At 33.0% G+C, this 20,509-nt stretch overlaps 2 protein-coding genes across 2 annotated transcripts; both read left to right on the forward strand.

The window, feature by feature from the left end:
• The first annotated feature begins 1,636 nt into the window (after positions 1 to 1,636).
• LOC107191950 lies at positions 1,637 to 13,685 on the forward strand. Its single transcript, XM_015581104.1, has 4 exons — positions 1,637 to 1,709; positions 9,456 to 9,510; positions 11,953 to 12,111; positions 13,222 to 13,685. The coding sequence occupies exons 2-4, from the start codon at positions 9,466 to 9,468 to the stop codon at positions 13,408 to 13,410; spliced, it is 393 nt and encodes a 130-aa protein (XP_015436590.1). The 5' UTR covers positions 1,637 to 1,709; positions 9,456 to 9,465; the 3' UTR covers positions 13,411 to 13,685.
• Positions 13,686 to 15,192: 1,507 nt separating this feature from the next.
• LOC107191921 (E3 ubiquitin-protein ligase SMURF1) lies at positions 15,193 to 20,156 on the forward strand. Its single transcript, XM_015581069.1, has 12 exons — positions 15,193 to 15,279; positions 16,168 to 16,206; positions 16,278 to 16,386; positions 16,458 to 16,591; positions 16,674 to 16,938; positions 17,012 to 17,475; positions 17,552 to 17,801; positions 17,889 to 18,058; positions 18,437 to 18,627; positions 18,770 to 19,167; positions 19,253 to 19,713; positions 19,795 to 20,156. Exons 1-12 carry the CDS (start codon positions 15,225 to 15,227, stop codon positions 19,980 to 19,982), a joined length of 2,724 nt encoding a protein of 907 aa, XP_015436555.1. The 5' UTR covers positions 15,193 to 15,224; the 3' UTR covers positions 19,983 to 20,156.
• The last annotated feature ends 353 nt before the right edge of the window (positions 20,157 to 20,509 follow it).

The raw sequence follows: 20,509 nt of genomic DNA on the forward strand, positions 1-20,509 counted from the left end.
GCGTGTCCACACTTAAAGTAGCAAACATCACGTTGATACTGTTTCTATATTTTGAATAGCGTTCACATTTCTACTATTGTCAGAAAGTCACTTTTTTTTAAAGTTACTCTTATTTATACAAGAATAAATAACTTTTCTTTTTTGTTTGTTGAGTTGTCTGCAAACTGATAGAAACCAATATAAAATGATTTTTGACTGAATTTACAGATGTTCTTCATATAAAATTACGTGATAACCTACTCCTATTTAGAATGTACTATTTACTCCGTTTAAGATCTGGTGAATTTTCACTTTGACAGACGACGTTGGTTGTGGTCGACCTGAGGAAAGGTAGATAAGTTCACAAAATTTTTTTACAGATGATATAATACTTAGTTTCGTAATTGAAAGAGAATTGATACATTTTCTTGGAGTACCTAAATTAACAAAAATGTAACGATAGTGAATTTTCTCGAAGTATATGAACACGTGTCGCTTATAAAGAGGATGATTCCACTGTTAGACACTTCCTGCCGACATCATACAACCTTCCAAGAGACATGATTACGAAAATATTTCTGTGAGATTGCTCAGAAGGCGCTATTAAGTAGAAACTGGCATACAAATATCAACATCATCTCAAGTTCTTAAGTAGTTAAACAGTCTTAGTCAAACAGTCAAAACAAAGGACAATGAAATGTTAACAAAGGACATGAAAATCTTTTACTCACAGACAAATGGTAATGTATTAAAATTGGGTTACGACTGCAAGATCTCCAAATTCAAATCTTCTGACTTAAATTGTAAAAATATGAATTAAAACACGTCACAGTACGTATGTAAGTTGAAAAGACATGCATTGAATATTTAATAACAAGTATTATTCTGTATAACATTAAAATTAAATAACCGAAAGTGTAAAACTTTTAAGGTATGCTCAGAAAAAAGATAATAATAATCTCAAGAACTTTTATCATCATTATTATTACTGTTTAAATACAATATACTAAAGTGTTTAATACAGTTTTATGAGATTTTTATCTTATTTGCAACCTAATAGATCCCTTAACAGAATAATTATATTTCTGCTTGATTCCACTTTTTCTGAATTACACACTAAATATCAATATTTGCATAAATATCTACACTATATTTTTATTCTGTTCTATTCTATTCATAAGCAATGAACATAAATAATAATCCGCTGGAATTTTCACGTTCGGTTCCAGACTCCATGTGGCTCAAGATGCAGCCTGAACCAAATCGAAGTGCTCTATTTTTATTTTATCACAGCGTTGCTTTACTCTGCCTGTACTATCCGAAACTAAACCGTTCTCACACGCCAAACTATCTCCATTTTTGTAATTTCTTAAAACTTTAGTGCAAAAGCACTCGATTGGCGTTAAACATTCTATATTTAAAATAAATTGTAAATATAAATTTTATGGAGTTAATCATGTTAAAGGGCAAACGAATGGCTCAACTAGTGATCGATTCTCCACTTCGTTACTGAATTCCTGCCTCGAGGGTTGCGTGTGTGAGCTCACCTTAAAAGATACCGTAAAACGCAGTCGTGGTCGTGTTTCTCTTGGCGGTAAAAATCGGAGCTCCGCGTCCCTCCTTCACGATACGCGATCAGTCTTTAGCATTAGTCGTTGCCGAACCCTCGTCTTGTGAAGATCTGTGTGCCGTAGAACGCGAAGCCACCGAGCATCTGTCAAATTTCACATGTAAGTTCATTCTCTGAAGATCGAACGGATCGACGGAAACTTTTCTTCTATTGCAATATTTATGTTTAGAAGAATTTCGGAAAAAAGAAAGATCGAAAAATTTATTCAAAGAATTGTTATTAAATTACCGAAGAAAGTCGTGGGTAACGCGTATACAAGGACTAAAGTTACTTGAATTAGAGGATAAAATAGTGTGAAATATTGTACCATACATACGATGAAAACATTAAATCGGGTAATATTTGATTTTATCGAGAATAAATAATTTTTGTGGAAAATTTGATAATGCAATAAATTGAAACATCGGGGATTTGAAACGGTATAAATAATGACAACATTCGTGTTAATAGGCAAGCATTGTAATGATTATTTTATAAAAATAGTGGAATAATATCTGGAATTGCTGGAGTAAATTGTGCATACGATCACGACTTTTTATCAGCTTTGTTTATTACCATGAACTTGACCTACCAGGGAGTTGATCTTCTCAATGTGTACGTTTAGGACGCATGTAAGCCTTTCACAGTTTGTAATTTAACGCGTTTAGTGTAATATATTCTGTAATATTATTTTGAATTTGCTATTCAATAACTAACAGGTAATATACATTCGAATTCTTACTTTCCTTTGATTTTGTTCGTTTATAAAACACGTTTTGAACGCATTGTAAAAACTTTATGAAACTGTGGAGAATTTCTTGAATGTATAAAAATGATTTAAGAATAACTGTTTTGTGAAAAGAAATGACCGTTTATCATTTATTCATTCCTATGTTCCAGTATGTGAAAGTTTCTAAATACATTTTTATCTTTATAGAACTCACTAATTATGATGAGTATTTTATCTCAATGTTCATTTTTCGATAGCATTTTAGAGATTCGAAAGGCAGTGTTATTTTCTGGTTTTACACAACAAATTTTTAATTGACACTTTTAAATTACATACGACGAACGAGTAACAATCATTTATTAAAATTAAAATTTATTATTGATTCCAATTGTGTTAAATTCAGCTAAATTTAATAGATACTTTTCTGTTCCTACAATCACCCAGTTCTTAGAAATGTGTTAAATTATGTATTTACTATATTAGTTATATAACACCAGGAATTATCCTTCATTAAATTAAAAAACAATACGATATAATTATTAAATTATTCGATTTAAAAAATCAGAAGTGTTAAAAAATCGAGATTAATAATAGAATAAATATAATAATAAAGTAAATTTAATTAGATGCAGCAGAGAGTCATATGAATGATTAAAATTTATCAAAGACAGCTCGAATCAAATTTATTTTCAGCGAAACAGTGACAGTTTCACTCGTGGATATCACGCGATAATACGAAAACTTCCTTTGAACGATGCACAAACAATCGAAGCAAAACTAAACTTCTAATCGGAATGATTTCCATTCATAAATACATACTTTCCGCTGCGACTGATAGTTGTTTTGACATTTTCTTAAAAAAAATTACTCGAAGTAATACAATTATATTTCTTGTCCGTTTTGTGCCATACAAATTTACGATTTCGAATACACAACAAAATGTTACAAAGATTAGATATTGTTTGAAAAACAGTGAGCTCATATTAATATTTTAGTAACATCAAAATATTACAAATAAACACGCTACTTGACGAAAATAATTTACTTGATAATACATTGAAATAATCCAGAAATAACAAAGTAGAAATAAAATATATTAGATCGGGTCAGACAAAATTTCAACTATTAATGGCGGAAATTCTTTTTTACAAAGAAATTGTAAAAAAAAAGTAGTAAATAATAACGTGATATATAAATTGAAACACATAGATTGTAACTCTGCCCTTGAAAACGTTTATGAACTTTCCAATACAACCTAATAATAATAACAAAGAATATACTGGTGGACAAATGTTACTTGTCAACTTTCGTTAACGTAAAGAATCTTCAAAGAAAAAATAAAGCTTATTCATGGCACGACGCAAATAACATCGAAATTGAAATGGAAAAAGTTTCTTATCCGATCATAATTCGTTTTTTATAAGGGGGCTGTTAAAAGAGAATTTCTGTTCTTCGAGTGCCAAGCAAGATGTAGCAATAAAGAAGTCTCGTTGAGAGTAGTGATGGGTAAGTAACCGAGCAGTTCGAGCTACTCGAAGGAGCTCGGGTGACAGGTTTATGATTTCAGCGAAGATCCGAGGCTCTGGCACGCCAAGGCGAAGGATGTTATCTGGCCGTTGACAACCGACCCTCGGGATACAATGTAACACACGGAACAAATCACCCATAAAAAACAAGTTAAACTTTTACTCCTTTCAGTGTACTTTCTTAAAAATGTTATGAATAAATGTAATCGGACATAAATCGGACTATATTTAATAACATAGAATTCGTATCGTAACATAACGTATAAATAAAAATTGTTTTCCTTGCAATTTTTCAGATTGTTTGGTAAGGTGCGTCGTGCTTAGAACAATGAAAAACCGATTTGTTTGACATTTCTTCCGTAAAAAAGTAACTTATATGTTATTAAATATAGTCCGATTTATGTCGGGTTTGGACTTATTTTCATCAAGAGAATTTCCTACATTTATTCATAACATTTTTAAGAAAGTACACTGAAAGGAGTGAAAGTTTGAATTTTTTTTCATGGGTCATTCGTTTCGTGTGTTACATTGTAACCCGAGGGTCGGTTGTCGGCGAATATTTTCATCAAAAGAATTTCCTACATTTATTCATAACATTTTTAAGAAAGTACACTGAAAGGAGTGAAAGTTTAAATTTTTTTTCATGGGTCATTCGTTTCGTGTGTTACATTGTAACCCGAGGGTCGGTTGTCGGCGGCCAGATAACATCCTTCGCCTTTGCGTGGCAGAGCCTCGGGTCTCTGCTGAGATCATAAGCTTGTTCGAGTAAGTAGCCCGAACTGCTCGGTTACCCATCACTAGTTGAGAGAAACTGCAAAAACTGATTACGGAGTCGAGTCCAAGGCTCTTTTACGCGGTCAGTGATTTCACGTGTGAAAGTGTACGTAGTAGCTTTCTTTTGAACTCTGAATTTTGTACGCTCCGCGACATGGCGTAGCGTTTGTGCGATAATTTGTCCCTTCTCTTTTTCGTTTATGGGGCATTCCACTCGAAATCGAACACTTTTTGAAATAACATTTCGGATTTTGTTGACACTTGGATATGTTGTAGGTCCTCCGTGATATATAAACGTATCTCGAAGGATTATTGACAATTTTTAAATTGTTGTAACATTACATTCCGCAAAATAAATGGTTCAGAAATATTTTTCTTTCAACTGAAATAATTTTTATTAGTTACTTTTGTGTTTCCACTATAGGCACCCACAAAGCTTATTTTGATCGGTTTGTTAGTTTAAGAGTTATGATTTATTGAAAAGGGGCAGACACTGTATTTCAAACAGCTGTAAAATCAATAATTTTTCAAATTTTAAAAAATCCTACGAAATACATTTATATATCACTAAAGACTATAACATATTTAATTGTCAACAAAATCGGAAATGTTACTCCAAAAAGTATCCGACTTCGCGTAAAATGCCCCTTATGCTGTTTCCCGTTTGCAAAACTCGCGAACGTGAATAAAGATTACGGTACTGGGAGCAGCTTCCAAACACTTCTGGCCTTGCATCGTTGCATCCCTCCACTTCTGTGGGTTACGATGGTGTTATTCAGAGTTGCATTAACCGTGTTTTGTAAGCGAAGCTTTCTGCGAAATTTCGTGGCAGTCAACGTAAACCATTATTTCGAAATGTATTCTCAACGGTACACGTCATTGCTAGACACTAGATTTTATGTATTCATAGATAATTTTGTCTGCAAATCAATGTGATGAAAATATTTAATACAGTTTGACCCTTTAAGGTCTAAATTACGTTATCGTTATTTTTTACAGTAGGTTTTATGCCAGATACTTCAAAACTGTTCAAATACGATTTAAAAAAATTTTTATTCAAATAGCTAAATACGGTGATCTTGCGTGCTGGTATCATATTATAGCATCTCTTGTCAGAGGACTTCAAAGAAGTAATAAATACTTATACGTAAACATAGTACTTATACGTTAAACTTTAATGGTTTTTGTAACGGTTAAAGTATCGTCAGATCATAAAAGGTAATGAGTAATGAGTAGACTCTGGATTCTATGCATATGTTGACTACAGGGCTCTGTGATAAACAACAGAAGACAAAACTTTCATCAGATGCAACGAGTTTTCTATTTTATTCCGAATACACTAATATACTTAAGACAAGAAAGAAACATCCTACATTTACTTTTGTTTTTGTGAATTATTTAACCAAATATTATTTTACATCAAAATCTTCAGTATATTAATCAGATTCCTATATTATTTGGAATCTGATAGAAACCTTAATTTTTTCTGTAGAAATATATTGAAGAGAATCTGTATTTGCACACATATCCGCAATCTAATTTATTATTATTCTCATATAATTGTACACCGATCATTGAAAATTTAGTGATAGGTAAAATTGTTTGAATTTGAGCTGCATTAAAAATGACTATTCTGAAATTTTCATTATATCTACATATCTAACTTATATTAATTTCAAGTACAAAATTTTAAGTTCAAATGAAAAGTAATATAATTCTTAAAGTTTACGGTATAAGTCTTATTTGCAATACTTTCATATTATTCCAGTGAAGATTAATGGATATTAGGTGTTTTTACGCGATTTCATAGTACAAATAAATCTTAACTTCTGACAAATGTAATATATCTTACTATCTGACTTATGTGCATTAACAAGATACTATAAAATAATCAGAATTTTAAGAAACACTTATTTGGACTATGAGATCACACAAAAATATTTAATATTAATTAATATTCACTGGAATAATACGAACATAGCTTCGGTTAGGTTGAACATATTTTAAACAATTGAATTATTTTCTGATAAATAAAACTTATTCATACGTATAGACTATATTCGTATAAGAATTATGTTAGTTTTCATTACACATTCACATTTTGTATCTAAAAATATGCCCATGACTGATATTACGATATGGTTTACGCAGAATCTTTTTCTGCACAATGTCGTTCACTTAATGGTGGTATATGTACTCGAGGCACGTATTGCTATTTCTGCCAGCCATTTCTGTCCATCTTTGGTACTACACGGCCACCGCGAATGATGGCTTGTGCTCCACTGACCTAACTACGAAGTATTTGCAAAAAAATACCAAAATTTTAGTAAAACTAAAATGTTGCGTCTCCTTATTATTTTTAGGGTTGTTTAAATTCGTTATACAACAATGTAAAAAGCCTAAAAAAATAAAGATAGAAAGGTTTTTGTTCAATCAAATTGAGTCCTCTAATTTTCTTATGTAAATAGAAAAAGTACAGTAATTTTATTTTACTACGAACAACATCTATAAATTCAATCATTAATTGAATATAAAATTACAGTGAATGTTTCTTTTCAGTTTCTTAAAGTAGATTAATAATCTGTTCTTGAGGACGATGTCCTTATTAATCACAGGTACTTTACTTTTACTGTTCAATTCTTTAATAAAATCATTTTCTTTTAGTAAAGAGGACAGAAGAGAAGGTAAAAAGATTCATGGACGTGAATTTTAGGTTACGGTCATCCTCGATACCTTAATTCTTGTGTCATCCTGTAAACATCTAAATATAACGTCAGTGGTTGGTCACTGTTGTAGTTGTCTGTTGTGATCTGCATGTACCATGTACAAACTTTTGCAGTTTCTCTGAGGATACAGTTATGCACACTGAAATGCAACATTTATAAAACTAAAATATAATTATAAATTAAATGAACTGTAACGAAACATCACCAGGAAATCTTCTGTAGTTATTTGCTTAAAGTATTTCTTCAACCAGTTTACTTTTGAACTACTGAAATGATCTGAAGAACCTTCATAATATAGTTTAAAGTACATAATTTTCTTATATCTGTTATCATTTAAAATAAACTAAACCAAGTTCTATTTATAATAAAAACACAATAATCATTGATTATGAAGTAACACTGTAACATTAGATATCAAAATTTTCTCGATCTATACTGAGCAAAAAGTTGGTTTACTCCACTCTTTCATTTATAAAAGGTAAATAAACTTTTCTCTGTTTAATAATAAAGTGAAAATTCTGAATACAGTGTTATACTACAAGTTCTTAAGTTTTTCCATAAATTTTATTGCAGTTGTAAATGACTAAACAAATATTTGGAAATAAGATTTAAAAAATTACTATTCTTCCTTTAAATCTGTTCATTTTAGTAGGAATATGGAACGTCAGATTATTAGGTATAATAATAAAATTTCGCGAATTATCTCTAATTAAATGAAACATTTGACATGAAATCTTTATTGTCACCTACAATACACTAATTACACTAAAGATAACGCATTAATAATGTTGATTCCGCCGATGATCGCACAGGTCTATTAAAAGAACTGAATAAACGCATAAAGATTGCGTCAATTCTTTATCTGAACATTGCATTAAGCATTATTTGCAAGTCGATTTATAGTAATAGCGTGACTCAAACCGGCGCTATGAGTAATTGTTCATTGTGTATGATAGACAATTTACAAATACAATGGAAAACGAATGTGTCTGTACACTACTGTACAGTCAGAAGCTCAATGTGATGCGTGATATATTTAGAGAGAGAGAGAGAGTAGAACTCGAGTGAATACAATACCTATGTTTTTTATATTTTTCCGGGTGAATCAAAATTTAAGATTTTCAAAAGGAATGATCGAAAAAACATGTGCTAAATAGAAAGTGGATGTTGTGACAGAAACAAATGTAACGTATTGCTGAATACGAAAGTAACGGCATGAAAGTATGATCGAGGTGTGTTTTCCATATTGTTTATTTCCCTAGGGACAAAAATATACGATGACATAAAAGTTCAAGATTATGAAAATATAAACAAAAAAGAGAAGAAAACTAAATATAAATAAACTTTAAATACAACACTAAATGTAGACATGCAGTTAAATTTTGTATCAGGGAATAAATAACGTTTGTTTAAACTATTTTGTAGGAAAGCGAATAGTTTCCAAGATATTGAAGAATTTGTTTCCAACGTCCAATTTTGGGAAGTGTTTTCATCCCTTAAATATGAACAATAGACGATAAAAAGAAATATCTGAGAACCATTTTTGGTTGAGGTTTTGGTGTTTTTTAAATTTGCTATCTCTGTGACATGTGCATCTGAACTATACCTCCATAGTGTTTCTTTTAATACAAAATGATACAAAGATAATTTCGTAATAACTCAGGAATAAGTATGAAAGCACCTCAGTGCTGCTGAGTAAACACGTCTTGTTACAAGCGAAATGAACAGCTAATTAGAGTCACGGAAAATTAAACCAAAATGTACGTTATGTATTAACACATATAAAACATGTTCGTAGGCGTGAAAAGATGTTCTTTAAACGATCATAATCGCTTGGTGATCTTATTTTTAATGAATATAAAACTTTCATAAATTCGAGGCAGATTAATTTCATTTTCTACCCCGAATGAAAATGATAGGAACTGTTTGCAATTAACGTGATAAATGACAAAAATATAGAATTATAAATATTATCACTGTTATACATAATAACGTTGATAATAAAATTGTTAAAACTTAGTCCAACTCATTAACGATTTTAATTATGCAAAAAATATGGAAATATTTTGAAAAAGCTTGAAATAATCCATTTGTAATCAATTTCTTTACAGATAAACCAAAATGGCTACCATCACGAGGCTCGCAATCATCAAATTCTTGGAACTGGTAAGCAATCCTATTAACATTAAAATCATTTGTATAATCAATTACTGGATGATTAAGTCATCATATCGACAGAGCTAAATATACAAAAAAATTTATAAAACTCGTGCATCAAAATGAAATACCTTCGATTCTCACGATCTCGATCCTTTCGGTCGTTAAACAAAACAAAAAAAAAAACATTCTAAAATTAGAAGATATGAAAAAACGATAAGAAAATAATATTTTCGGCGCAGTCGCCGTGCGAAGTTATTGAAGCATTACCATTCTCTGTCATAAAACACACTGTATTTTTAGATAGTTGCCCTTCCTCACTCGTCGGAATAAATTCGTATCTGCCTGCGTTAACCTGCTTTCGTTCACTGTTTTGCTTCGTCGATCTTTGCTGGATTTTGCGCAGTTTTATAATGTCACGTAACATCGGTGGTAACATTGATCAATGTCACATCGAAGTCCCGAAAGTATAAAGAGTGAACGAATTGCCCGCGAATATCTTGAGATAGCGCGCACCTAGAATGGAAGAATGACATAATAGCTTGCGATTACCACGTGGGAGATTCTCCTCTGGTTACGGTCACACCTCAGACCGGAAGACGATCGCTATCTAGAGTTTCCGTTAGGATTCCTCGGGGCACACGTACAGCACACTTGATGATCTTGAAAGTCACGCCTTTATTCGGAGTTTGTTCCCTTTCGTTGACGCCTTTGACGATTTTATTTCTTTTTCGTTTGGTCATTGAATTAACCGTCAACGTGACCCGTAGTAAGATATTACGGAAACTTACTCGAGCGTAATAATTCTTTGAAGATTAATTTCTTTAACATTTTCTGTATTAATTAACGAAGAGTATGGATTATATAAACATTGTTTTCTTAAATATTAATAATCTTAAGAAAATCCGTACCCTTCGTTACAGAACATGCTAAAGAAATTGATCTTTACAGAATTATTACAGTCAGGTTATTATAATTTTGTCCGCTACTGTATACATATAAGACCGAATTCGCTTTGTTATTGTTTAATCGTTTCCTTGAATTAGACGTGATCCACGGTAAAACTGAGTTAATTGATCATTTATATGTAAACTACTGGAGTCAGATTAATTTACAAGTTTTTCTGATAAAGAGTGCAATTAAAAATTGAAGTCTGAGGTTGGGTCAAATTGACCCGAACAGTGCACGAGGTTAACACTAGAACTACCAAAGTTGACTGTATACTAAATTCTATAATATAGTAATACACATAATATCGGGACTTTAGAGATAGTGTGTATTAAGTCACACTTTTTAAACTTTAGGGGAGAGCAAATGAAAGATGCGAAAAACCTTGTAACTTTGGAACTGTTCTGTAAGAACTGAACGAGCAACAATCTGTATCTTCGAACTATTGACTAGACTTAAAACAAGTCTGGTTGTGTAGAAATGGTGAACATTGCATTGAGTCCCCTATGTGATGGTATTTACATTGTTTGACTCGAAACAAGATATGGACTTGATATCATTTTTACACTGCTGTATTAAAGATTAACCGACTCGGAGCAAAATAATTTTTACTATCGCAAAGAATGACAAATTTGATACAGGAAACATGTAAATGTCATTTTTTTTTAAAATGGACTTGACACACTCTGGCAATTTTAAATAATTCTGTTATATGTTACATGATACAGCTTACTTTCTACACTTTAAAAAAACAAAATCTTCAATCGATATATTTATTCTATCTCAGACGTCATAATGACTGGAAAAAATGGAATAAGATATAGATTATTCTTAGGGAAAAAGAATTGACGAATGATCGCACCAGGGGGAATCTTTGAGGAATTCAGTTTAAATCAAATAACGTAAAGTGGACACATGACGTAACGTTAGTATGCGATTAATTAACAATGCAGTGCGTATCGCAGCTAGGTGGACGGCGGTTCATGGCAGCGGTTATGAACGTCGCATTCAGAACATTAGCGGAATTCATACTTTCTGCGAGGAGACCGCCGTTTCCGCTAAAATGTATCAACGAAGAGGGACAAAACTGCTAGACAAAACTGACACGTGTACCCTCGAAATAGAACGAAGTTATAGATAAGTTCTTAACTGGAGCGCAATGTTAATGTGTTATTTATGGTAACATCGAGAGCATTCTGTTCAATTGATCACTTATAGCCGAGAGTCAATGCCTTTTATAACACCTGGTAGAAGCAAGAGTGCTATACATAGACAAACAAATTTATGATAATGTCCTGATTTATAAAATCTCATCTCATGACAAGTTATATTTTCTCATAGAATGTTATAAATTTATTAAGTTCTTTTGTATATTCGATTATCATAATATGACTGCTTAACTTTCTTTATCGAAAAATTTCATTGTTCAAACAATCGTTGCTTTTCCTAGTATCTTATTACTGGTGTTTCATGTGTTTTTAATAACATTTGTTATAATTTCAGTTAATAGTATGCATCCTAATAGGATTGCATTACCACTCTTTCAATATTGGTACTCAACACACCGCGATGATCACCATGGGTACCTTCGGCGGATATTTAATTATTCTCGTGGGATTATTCGCTGGTAGTATAATGGGAACGCCAGTCAATCGTCGTGTGGTACGTATACGCGAAACACATAATCTAACGTTCCAATAGATAAATTGAAATAATTTTTTATACAATGTTCATTAATAACCGTATTTTCTATATATTTGTCATTGTATATGATAACAAAAAAATATTTAGTATTCATTTCAATCAATAACCTCTTCTGAACGTTTATTCAAGTTACATATTAAGGCAGTCTTCGATTGCTTTATTTATGAAATAATTAGCTGAAATGTTGTATATATCCAATCGAGTGCTAATGTTCGTTTCAATCTCCAGTTGGGTCAGAATATTGTGAAGAATATGACTAAACGCTCTGCTACCAAAATGGCGTCTCACAGATTTCCCGATTCTATTTTTCTTCGCCCCTCTTTTACTCTAAATAACTAAACGTTTTTCTTTCTTCCATCTATCAACAATAGTACTATGTTCATTGTATTATCATATAATAAAAATAATAACAATAAAATAGTACATATTCTAACAAAATTCTTCACTATAAATATTCGAAGCCTACAAGTCTCAAACTCCACTCGAGCTGTAACACCACGAATCTGTATAATCTCCAAGTACAGGAGGATTAAAACTAACATTTAATGTCATAACATGTACACATCTGTCTTCGAAACCCGATATAGCATCCCTGATAGTACGCTCTAAGTACTTACAGCAATACAAATAATATTTCGTTCAACCATATCATAGCTACCAACTATACCAACTCTTATCATAAACCAATCCAGATAGCACATGACGCCTTAAAGACGGCTTAAAGGCGTCTCAGACCTAAAATAGCCGTAAAATGGGCGTCTTCAACGCGTCATGTGCTATCTGGGAACCAATTCACCTTGTATTGGACGAAAAATAGTTCACAATAATTTGATTTCCCTAGGATCTATTGGATCTAGACTAATGCACAATAATTTGATGTCCCTAGGATCTATTGGATCTAGACTAATTCACAATAACTTGGTGTCCGTAGGATCTATTGGATCTAGACTAATTGACAATAATTTGATGTCTGTAGAATCTATTGGATCTAGGCTAATTCACAATAATTTGATGTCCGTGGGACCTATTTGGATCGAAACTAATTCACAATAAATTTTATATTCGCAGGATCTCTTCTTTGCCCTGGTCGGTTGCGCTCTGTTCATTGTTGCCGGTGCCCTGAACATTGACCAGTTCTCGAATTTGACTCGCAAGGACTCCTTCCGCGACACAGGCCTCGCTAAAGGATCTATCAGCATCATCGAAGGAGTACTCCTCCTCGTGGACGCGTTTCTAACGTTCCGAGGGGAGGCTTAAAAGCTTGACACCACTAACCCAGGGACCGCGCACAATTGTCAACCATTTTGTACAGTAACCAGTTACACGTTTCGTGACGCGAAACTGTCGAAATTTTCACCGAAACGAAAGAAACATACTGCCAAAGATCAAATAAAGAATCTTCATCGAACGTTTTTTTTTTTAATGAAGTATCAGTGTGAAGTGTGCGCGACTGATATTCGTTAATCGATTCATACACGTTGACGCCATTACAGAGACGCGGGAAATCACGAAAAAAAACACAGTACAAATATACAAGCAACTTTCTTAATGGCATCGTTAGATTCATTATTCGAGAAAAGATGGATTTCTATTGTTCGTATATGATAACGAATGGTATATAAAATCTCTGTATGTGTAAAACTTTTGAAGTAATTCAAATAATAAATTATTAATATACTATTTATTGATGGTAGTGAATTCGATGATCGTCTGAAATTTTTTAGTTATCATTTCGCGTATCGGTTTACCTGTTTATATTAGGAACAAGTTCATCGTTTCATATTAATATATAAACATTACGTTAGATAAATTAAGTTCGATTGCAAGCATTCGAATACTTTCGTGCTTACTGTTCACAAAAATAATAAATGGTTTTTCAAAAAGTTTCGTTTCCATTGAATCAGCAGATTCAAGTTACACAGTGAAATGTATGTAGTATTTCCATTTTCAAATTTTATGTTTACGATACGAAAACACCGAAACGTTATTCTAATGTACGTTGCAGTCCCTCTCTAATTGTAAGGCCAGTGAAAGTTGAAATCATTATTGTTACGCATAAATTAAATTTCAACCGCGCTCTGCACACAGTATAAGAGTTGAACAATATAGTTACTACGCGAAAAAATGTATTTGTTTTCCACAATATTATATTCGGAAAACTAATTTTTTACGTTTACTATACGTGTATACGATACTTTTCTTACAACTCTTACAGACATTTTTCCGGTTTGTTTGTCAGTTTATATGTTTTATATATATAAATATTTCATAAATACAACTGTCTTTTTTATTACTTTGCCTGGAATATATGTTGTAACAAAATGTCGCAAATATTATTATGTAATATATGTACCTATTATATGCAATTGTGTAAAATAAATTCTTTAATTTTTTAAAATAATTTTTATTATTCCTTCAAGTTTCTTGAGGTCCTGTTAAATCTATATTTAAATCTGATTTGGTTTTTATATGTTTATATATATTTTTCATTTACTAAACTTATGAAGACAAAAATAATATGAATTAACATTTATGAAGAAATATAATATAAATTAACATTCATGAAGAAAATAATAAATCATTAATCATGAACCCTATTATATACAAAGTTAATTCATCATTATATACAAAGTTAATTCATCATTATCACAATACTAGGTATAATTTTCTAATACATAATAGAACATCTTCAAAAAGGTATAATCTTCTTGCAACATGTTAAGAAATCATGCAAAGACTAGCACTTTCTTTTAGACTGTTAAATGAAAGTGTCCGAAAGATAATTAAACTACAATGTATTTCATAATTCGATACTGTGTAAATAATTTTATATATCATAAATTGAAATCTTTCAACCGTCCTCGGGAACACGCGCCAGTCTCGATATCTCGAGGGTCCCAAGTCGACAGAAAGAGCAGTGTGGGTCGATATAGTCGGTAAGGTCGATCAGCTGCAACAGTCGATCGTGCATGGTTGCGTGTGTGCGGATTGCACCGCCGCTTCGAGGCAGCAGTTTTATTTACTAATTAGAGTGCCGATGTGCGGTAGGAAGCGTTAAATGTGCGTGGAAAATGTCGAATCCGGGCGGTAGTAGGAGGAACGGGGCCATGAAGATTCGTTTGACGAGTGAGTTTATCTGGAAATCACGACGATTCTGTCGACAGAGGAGTGTGAAAGTCGGCCCGTAGCCAACACGCGTTGTGATCGTTCTCGTGCCTTGTATATTTGTTGTGTATTCGTGAATATGGCACCGTCATAAACCTTATGGAGGCTTGTAAACGAGAGAACGTCAAGCCAGCCCCTCTAAATATCAGCTTACGTTCGTTACCTCTAACACGAAAGTGAGATACGCAAAAAGGTTCGACTAGGGTTTTCGTCCTTTGGTTATGGCAACTCCCTATCGGAGGTCAAGACCCCACCGCGAGCACTCCGGGAGACCGTAGACCGAAGACGTTAATTTTGGTGAACTTGTCACACCCGCATTCGCTCTCCCTTAATTTATAAAGCTTCTAGCAGATCCGCGAACGTCGCGAGCGTTTTCCAGATTAAAATCACTGGATGTTGATTGATTCAATGAGGAATATTGCCGAGATCAAATCGAATATGAATGGGTCTAATTAACAAACGTCAGACGCCTAGCCACTGATGGTTGAACATAGAATTCATTTAAAACGAACATGTTTAATGTTTCGTTGCTTATATAAAGTTAAAATTGTATACATTGTCAATACATATAATTGTATGAGCTGCTATACAAGGGAAGTTCTGTATATTTTGTTTGTTTGTTTTTTTAAATTATTTGTAATATAATTGTTAATGTGTTCCTTCGAAAACGATTACTAAAGAGAACAAGTTGAAAATAATAAACAATTGACTCATATACAATGATAATATTATATTTCTGTAATGTTGAAGAAATATATTAATGAAATTATGTCATTCTTAAGTTGTATATACATAGCATAAATCCATTGATAAAATATAATTTGTAATCTAATCATGTCAATTTTACAGTTTTATGTGCCCGTAATCTTGCCAGGAAAGATTTGTTCCGTGAGTATCCTTTGCGCGAGAAAGCGATGAAATTTCCAAGAAGATAGTAACATGCAAAAGATTTGTTTTAGGCCTACCAGATCCGTTTGCAAAAATCACAGTAGATGGTTCTGGCCAGTGTCATAGCACAGACACATGCAAGGCAACACTGGACCCAAAGTGGAACCAGCACTATGACCTGTAATTATTTTTCATTGCAATATAAATGTGATTCTGTTCAGAAAAATTATTCAGCTTTTGCTTTCTTCCAGATATATTGGAAAAAGTGATGGCATTACCATATCAGTTTGGAACCATAAAAAAATTCATAAAAAGAAAGGTGGGGGATTTTTAGGATGTGTACGGATATTGTCCAATACAATTCAAAGACTTAAGGATACAGGATGTAATTTCTCTTTTATGTAATAATATATTACAATGAAAATTAATTTGATAATGATTAATTAAGAGCCTTTTATATTTTATAGATCAACGATTAGACCTTTGCAAAGCACACTCGGATGACACTGACGCTGTTAAAGGACAAATTGTTGTATCTCTGTTATCACGGGATGGTCACAATGGTGCTGTGAGCAATACAGTGGGTCATAATGCTGTAGTGGATGTTCTCGGAGATCTCAGTTGTCCAACTGATTTGCCAGATGGATGGGAAGAAAGAAGAACTCAGAGTGGACGTCTGTATTATGTTAATCATTATACTAGAACCACGCAGTGGATTCGCCCAAATACTCGGTATATATTGTCGCGAACTCATTAGAAACTAATAAATAAGTAATTTATTCATGTAGTTATATTTTCATGTCAGGCCTAACAATGGAATTATACCAACTACACCAGAGCCACCACCACTTCCTTTCTCTGAATCTACATCCCCCAGCGGTAGCGGGAGTCCTCCTAATTTAGCAACCGAAAGTCCTACAAGATGTACACCCGAATGGAACGGAGAAGGAACACCTAGTAGGACACCTAGCAGAGACAGTTCTGCTTCAAATACACCAAGGACTACACCAACTCAACAGCAAAATAGAAATCAACAAAATCAACATAATACAAGAAATGCGACACCGGCATCGTCGAGGGAACGACGACCAGTAAGAGCAACTGATGAACAAAATGGCAATCAAAGCGGAAATGTTAGACCAGATCGTGGTACCAATAACAATCAACCGCGAAGACCTAATCGAAGTAATAGAAATAGAAACAGTATGACACCTAACAATGAGAGGAGGTATGATCCTCCGCAACCACCAGATTTACCTAGAGGTTACGGTGAGTATTCAAATTATCGAGGGATTTTGTAGATGTAAGATTAAATGAAAAGAATAAGCAAATTAATATTCCACAGAAATGAGGAAAACTCAGCAAGGTCAAGTGTATTTTTATCATGTACCAACTGGTTCATCTACATGGCATGATCCTAGAATACCTCGAGATTTACCAGCAAATGAATTGGCAAGTGAACTCGGACCATTGCCTAGTGGGTGGGAAATGCGACAAACGCAGAGTGGTCGTGTTTACTTTGTGGATCATAATAACAGAACCACTCAATTTACTGATCCTAGACTATCCAGTCAAATTATAAGTAATCTATTAAAGTAAGTTAGTAATGAATATAATTAAATGGTGTAAGTACAAATTACTATACGCTGCTTCTAAATTATGAAATTTTACTTTCACAACAGCAGACGACAAAATAATAGTACACCTAATCAAACAAGTAGCGCAAATAATTCAACTACAACTGCAAATGAAACTGCAGAAGCAGACACACCAGCATCGCCAAGTATTCAATGCAATATAGTTCAACAAAGGCCAAGAACAGAAAATGGAAGTAACAATAATTCACCAACATGTAAGTTTAAAAATAATGGTTTTTCACTTATTCAGTATTATAATTTCAAAGTGTTTGTATTTGAAAAGTAAAATATATGCAACTTATCAATATTATCAATGTTGATTAAATCGTAGGCAAGTTAATCTGTTCAATGTTGTACTGAAGCAAAACAGAAACATATTTTTGCATTACACAATTTTATCTTATCTCTATGCAAGTATGTGATCAATGGTTAGTTCCTATTTATTAGTCAGACTGCAGCAACATGTCTTTTCATTTTGAACAAGTTTTGTTTATCAGGGCCCTGTGTTGTAATATTTGCGAATTAATTAACGTTTCTTGATAGATGTCTGATGTTCATTTCTGTGTTCCGTACATTTATAATTTTGATTTTAGTGGAGAATACATCAAGTCAAAATGCGCAGACTGTATCGGAATTGCCAAAGGAACTAATGGATAATGAACTTTTGCCAAAATATAAACGAGATCTCGTGGCAAAATTGAAATGTTTGAGAGCAGAATTAAATGCCGTTCAGCCTCAGAGTGGCCATTGTAGGCTCGAAGTGTCAAGAAATGAAATATTTGAGGTGAGCGTTTAAATGCCTTGATAATACAAGAATACACAACATTAAATAACAAGTGAAAAGATATACCTGAAATTGTGCAATTTATAATATGTAACTTGCGATACATTGAATTTATAATAAAACAATGTAATTGTTTATTTAGGAGTCATACAGATTAATAATGAAAATGCGACCGAAAGATATGCGAAAAAGACTTATGGTAAAATTCCGCGGTGAGGAAGGTCTCGATTATGGTGGGGTAGCACGAGAGTGGTTATATTTATTATCCCATGAAATGTTAAATCCACAATACGGACTATTTCAATACTCAAGAGATGACAATTATACGCTTCAAATCAATCCCGATTCAGGAATAAATCCGGAACATTTATCGTACTTCCATTTTGCTGGCAGGATAATAGGAATTGCTGTTTTTCATGGTCATCATATCGATGGTGGATTTACAACTCCATTTTATAAAATGTTGCTTAATAAAGTTATCAGTCTGACTGACATAGAAGGAGTCGATCCAGAATTACATAGAAGTCTTACATGGATGTTGTAAGTAAACAAACGCAATTGAAAAAATATACATTGTTGTAATCAAACATCGTTTTAAAAAAAAATACTCTTATTTCCTTAACAGAGAAAATAGTATCGATGGAGTGTTGGATGCTACATTTTCGGTGGAACATAGTAGTTTCGGTGTATTGAAAAATCACGAATTAAAACCAGGTGGTAAAGACATTCCTGTAACTGAAGAAAATAAAAGGGAATATGTCCGTTTATACGTAAACTATCGCTTCATGCGAGGAATCGAGCAACAGTTTCTGGCATTACAAAAGGGATTCCACGAGCTAATTTCACCGCAATTGTTGAGACCATTCGATGAAAGAGAATTAGAACTGGTTATTGGCGGTTTAGGGACTATTGATATTAATGACTGGAAATTGCACACACGATTGAAACATTGTACGCCCGACACACCCGTGGTAAAATGGTTTTGGCAGATAGTGGAGTCTTATGGAGAAGAAATGAGAGCTCGGTTGCTTCAGTTTGTTACTGGAAGTTCCAGAGTTCCTTTGCAAGGTTTCAAGGCTTTACAAGGTAATAATGTCTATTCAAAATAAACAGAACTAGCTTTTTTCTTATTAAATTTGTTTGACGCTATTTGACTATTTTTTGCAGGATCGACAGGAGCTGCGGGTCCGCGTCTGTTCACAATTCATGCCGTTGATGCGCCTAGTGAAAATTTGCCAAAAGCGCATACTTGTTTCAATAGAATAGATATACCAGAAAGTTATCCAAGTTATCAAAAAATGCTTGATAAGCTTACACAGGCAGTTGAAGAGACTTGTGGTTTTGCTGTTGAATAATAGGTAAAATACGTAACCTTAATTTACGTGTAATATATATTCTGTTTTATAGGATCACTAAGACTATACATTTTTATAGCAGGGAATATTCGTCGACAGATTTTACTGTCGTTAAATTAAAAATTAATGTTTGGTGTACCGAGAAGTGTTATCTGGGCAAAATTAAGAAAGAAAAAGAGTTAGTATTATTGAATGAAAATGTTAATACACAGAATGTCAGTAATATTTCTGACAATGTTTTTGTACAAATATTCAAAATGGCCTTGGTGGTTCTAATGACCGACATGTGATTGTCGTCGTTTGGTCATATCATGTATGTAAGCACTCTTGTGATTTTCTCACTTCGTCCATGAACATTTAAAATGAATGGTTCCTCAGAAATTCTGATTATATTGGTCTGCAACTAATTATTATCAAACGACTGATACAGACGCGAAAAAATTAGCTTCATTGAGGTAATTATTTTGATTGGCCTAAACCTCGATTTCATTTATACTAATCAAGTTTTCTGTCGTAACTATAGGTTC

Source organism: Dufourea novaeangliae, unplaced genomic scaffold (assembly GCF_001272555.1).
Source record: "Dufourea novaeangliae isolate 0120121106 unplaced genomic scaffold, ASM127255v1 scaffold248, whole genome shotgun sequence".
Lineage (NCBI taxonomy): Eukaryota > Metazoa > Arthropoda > Insecta > Hymenoptera > Halictidae > Dufourea > Dufourea novaeangliae.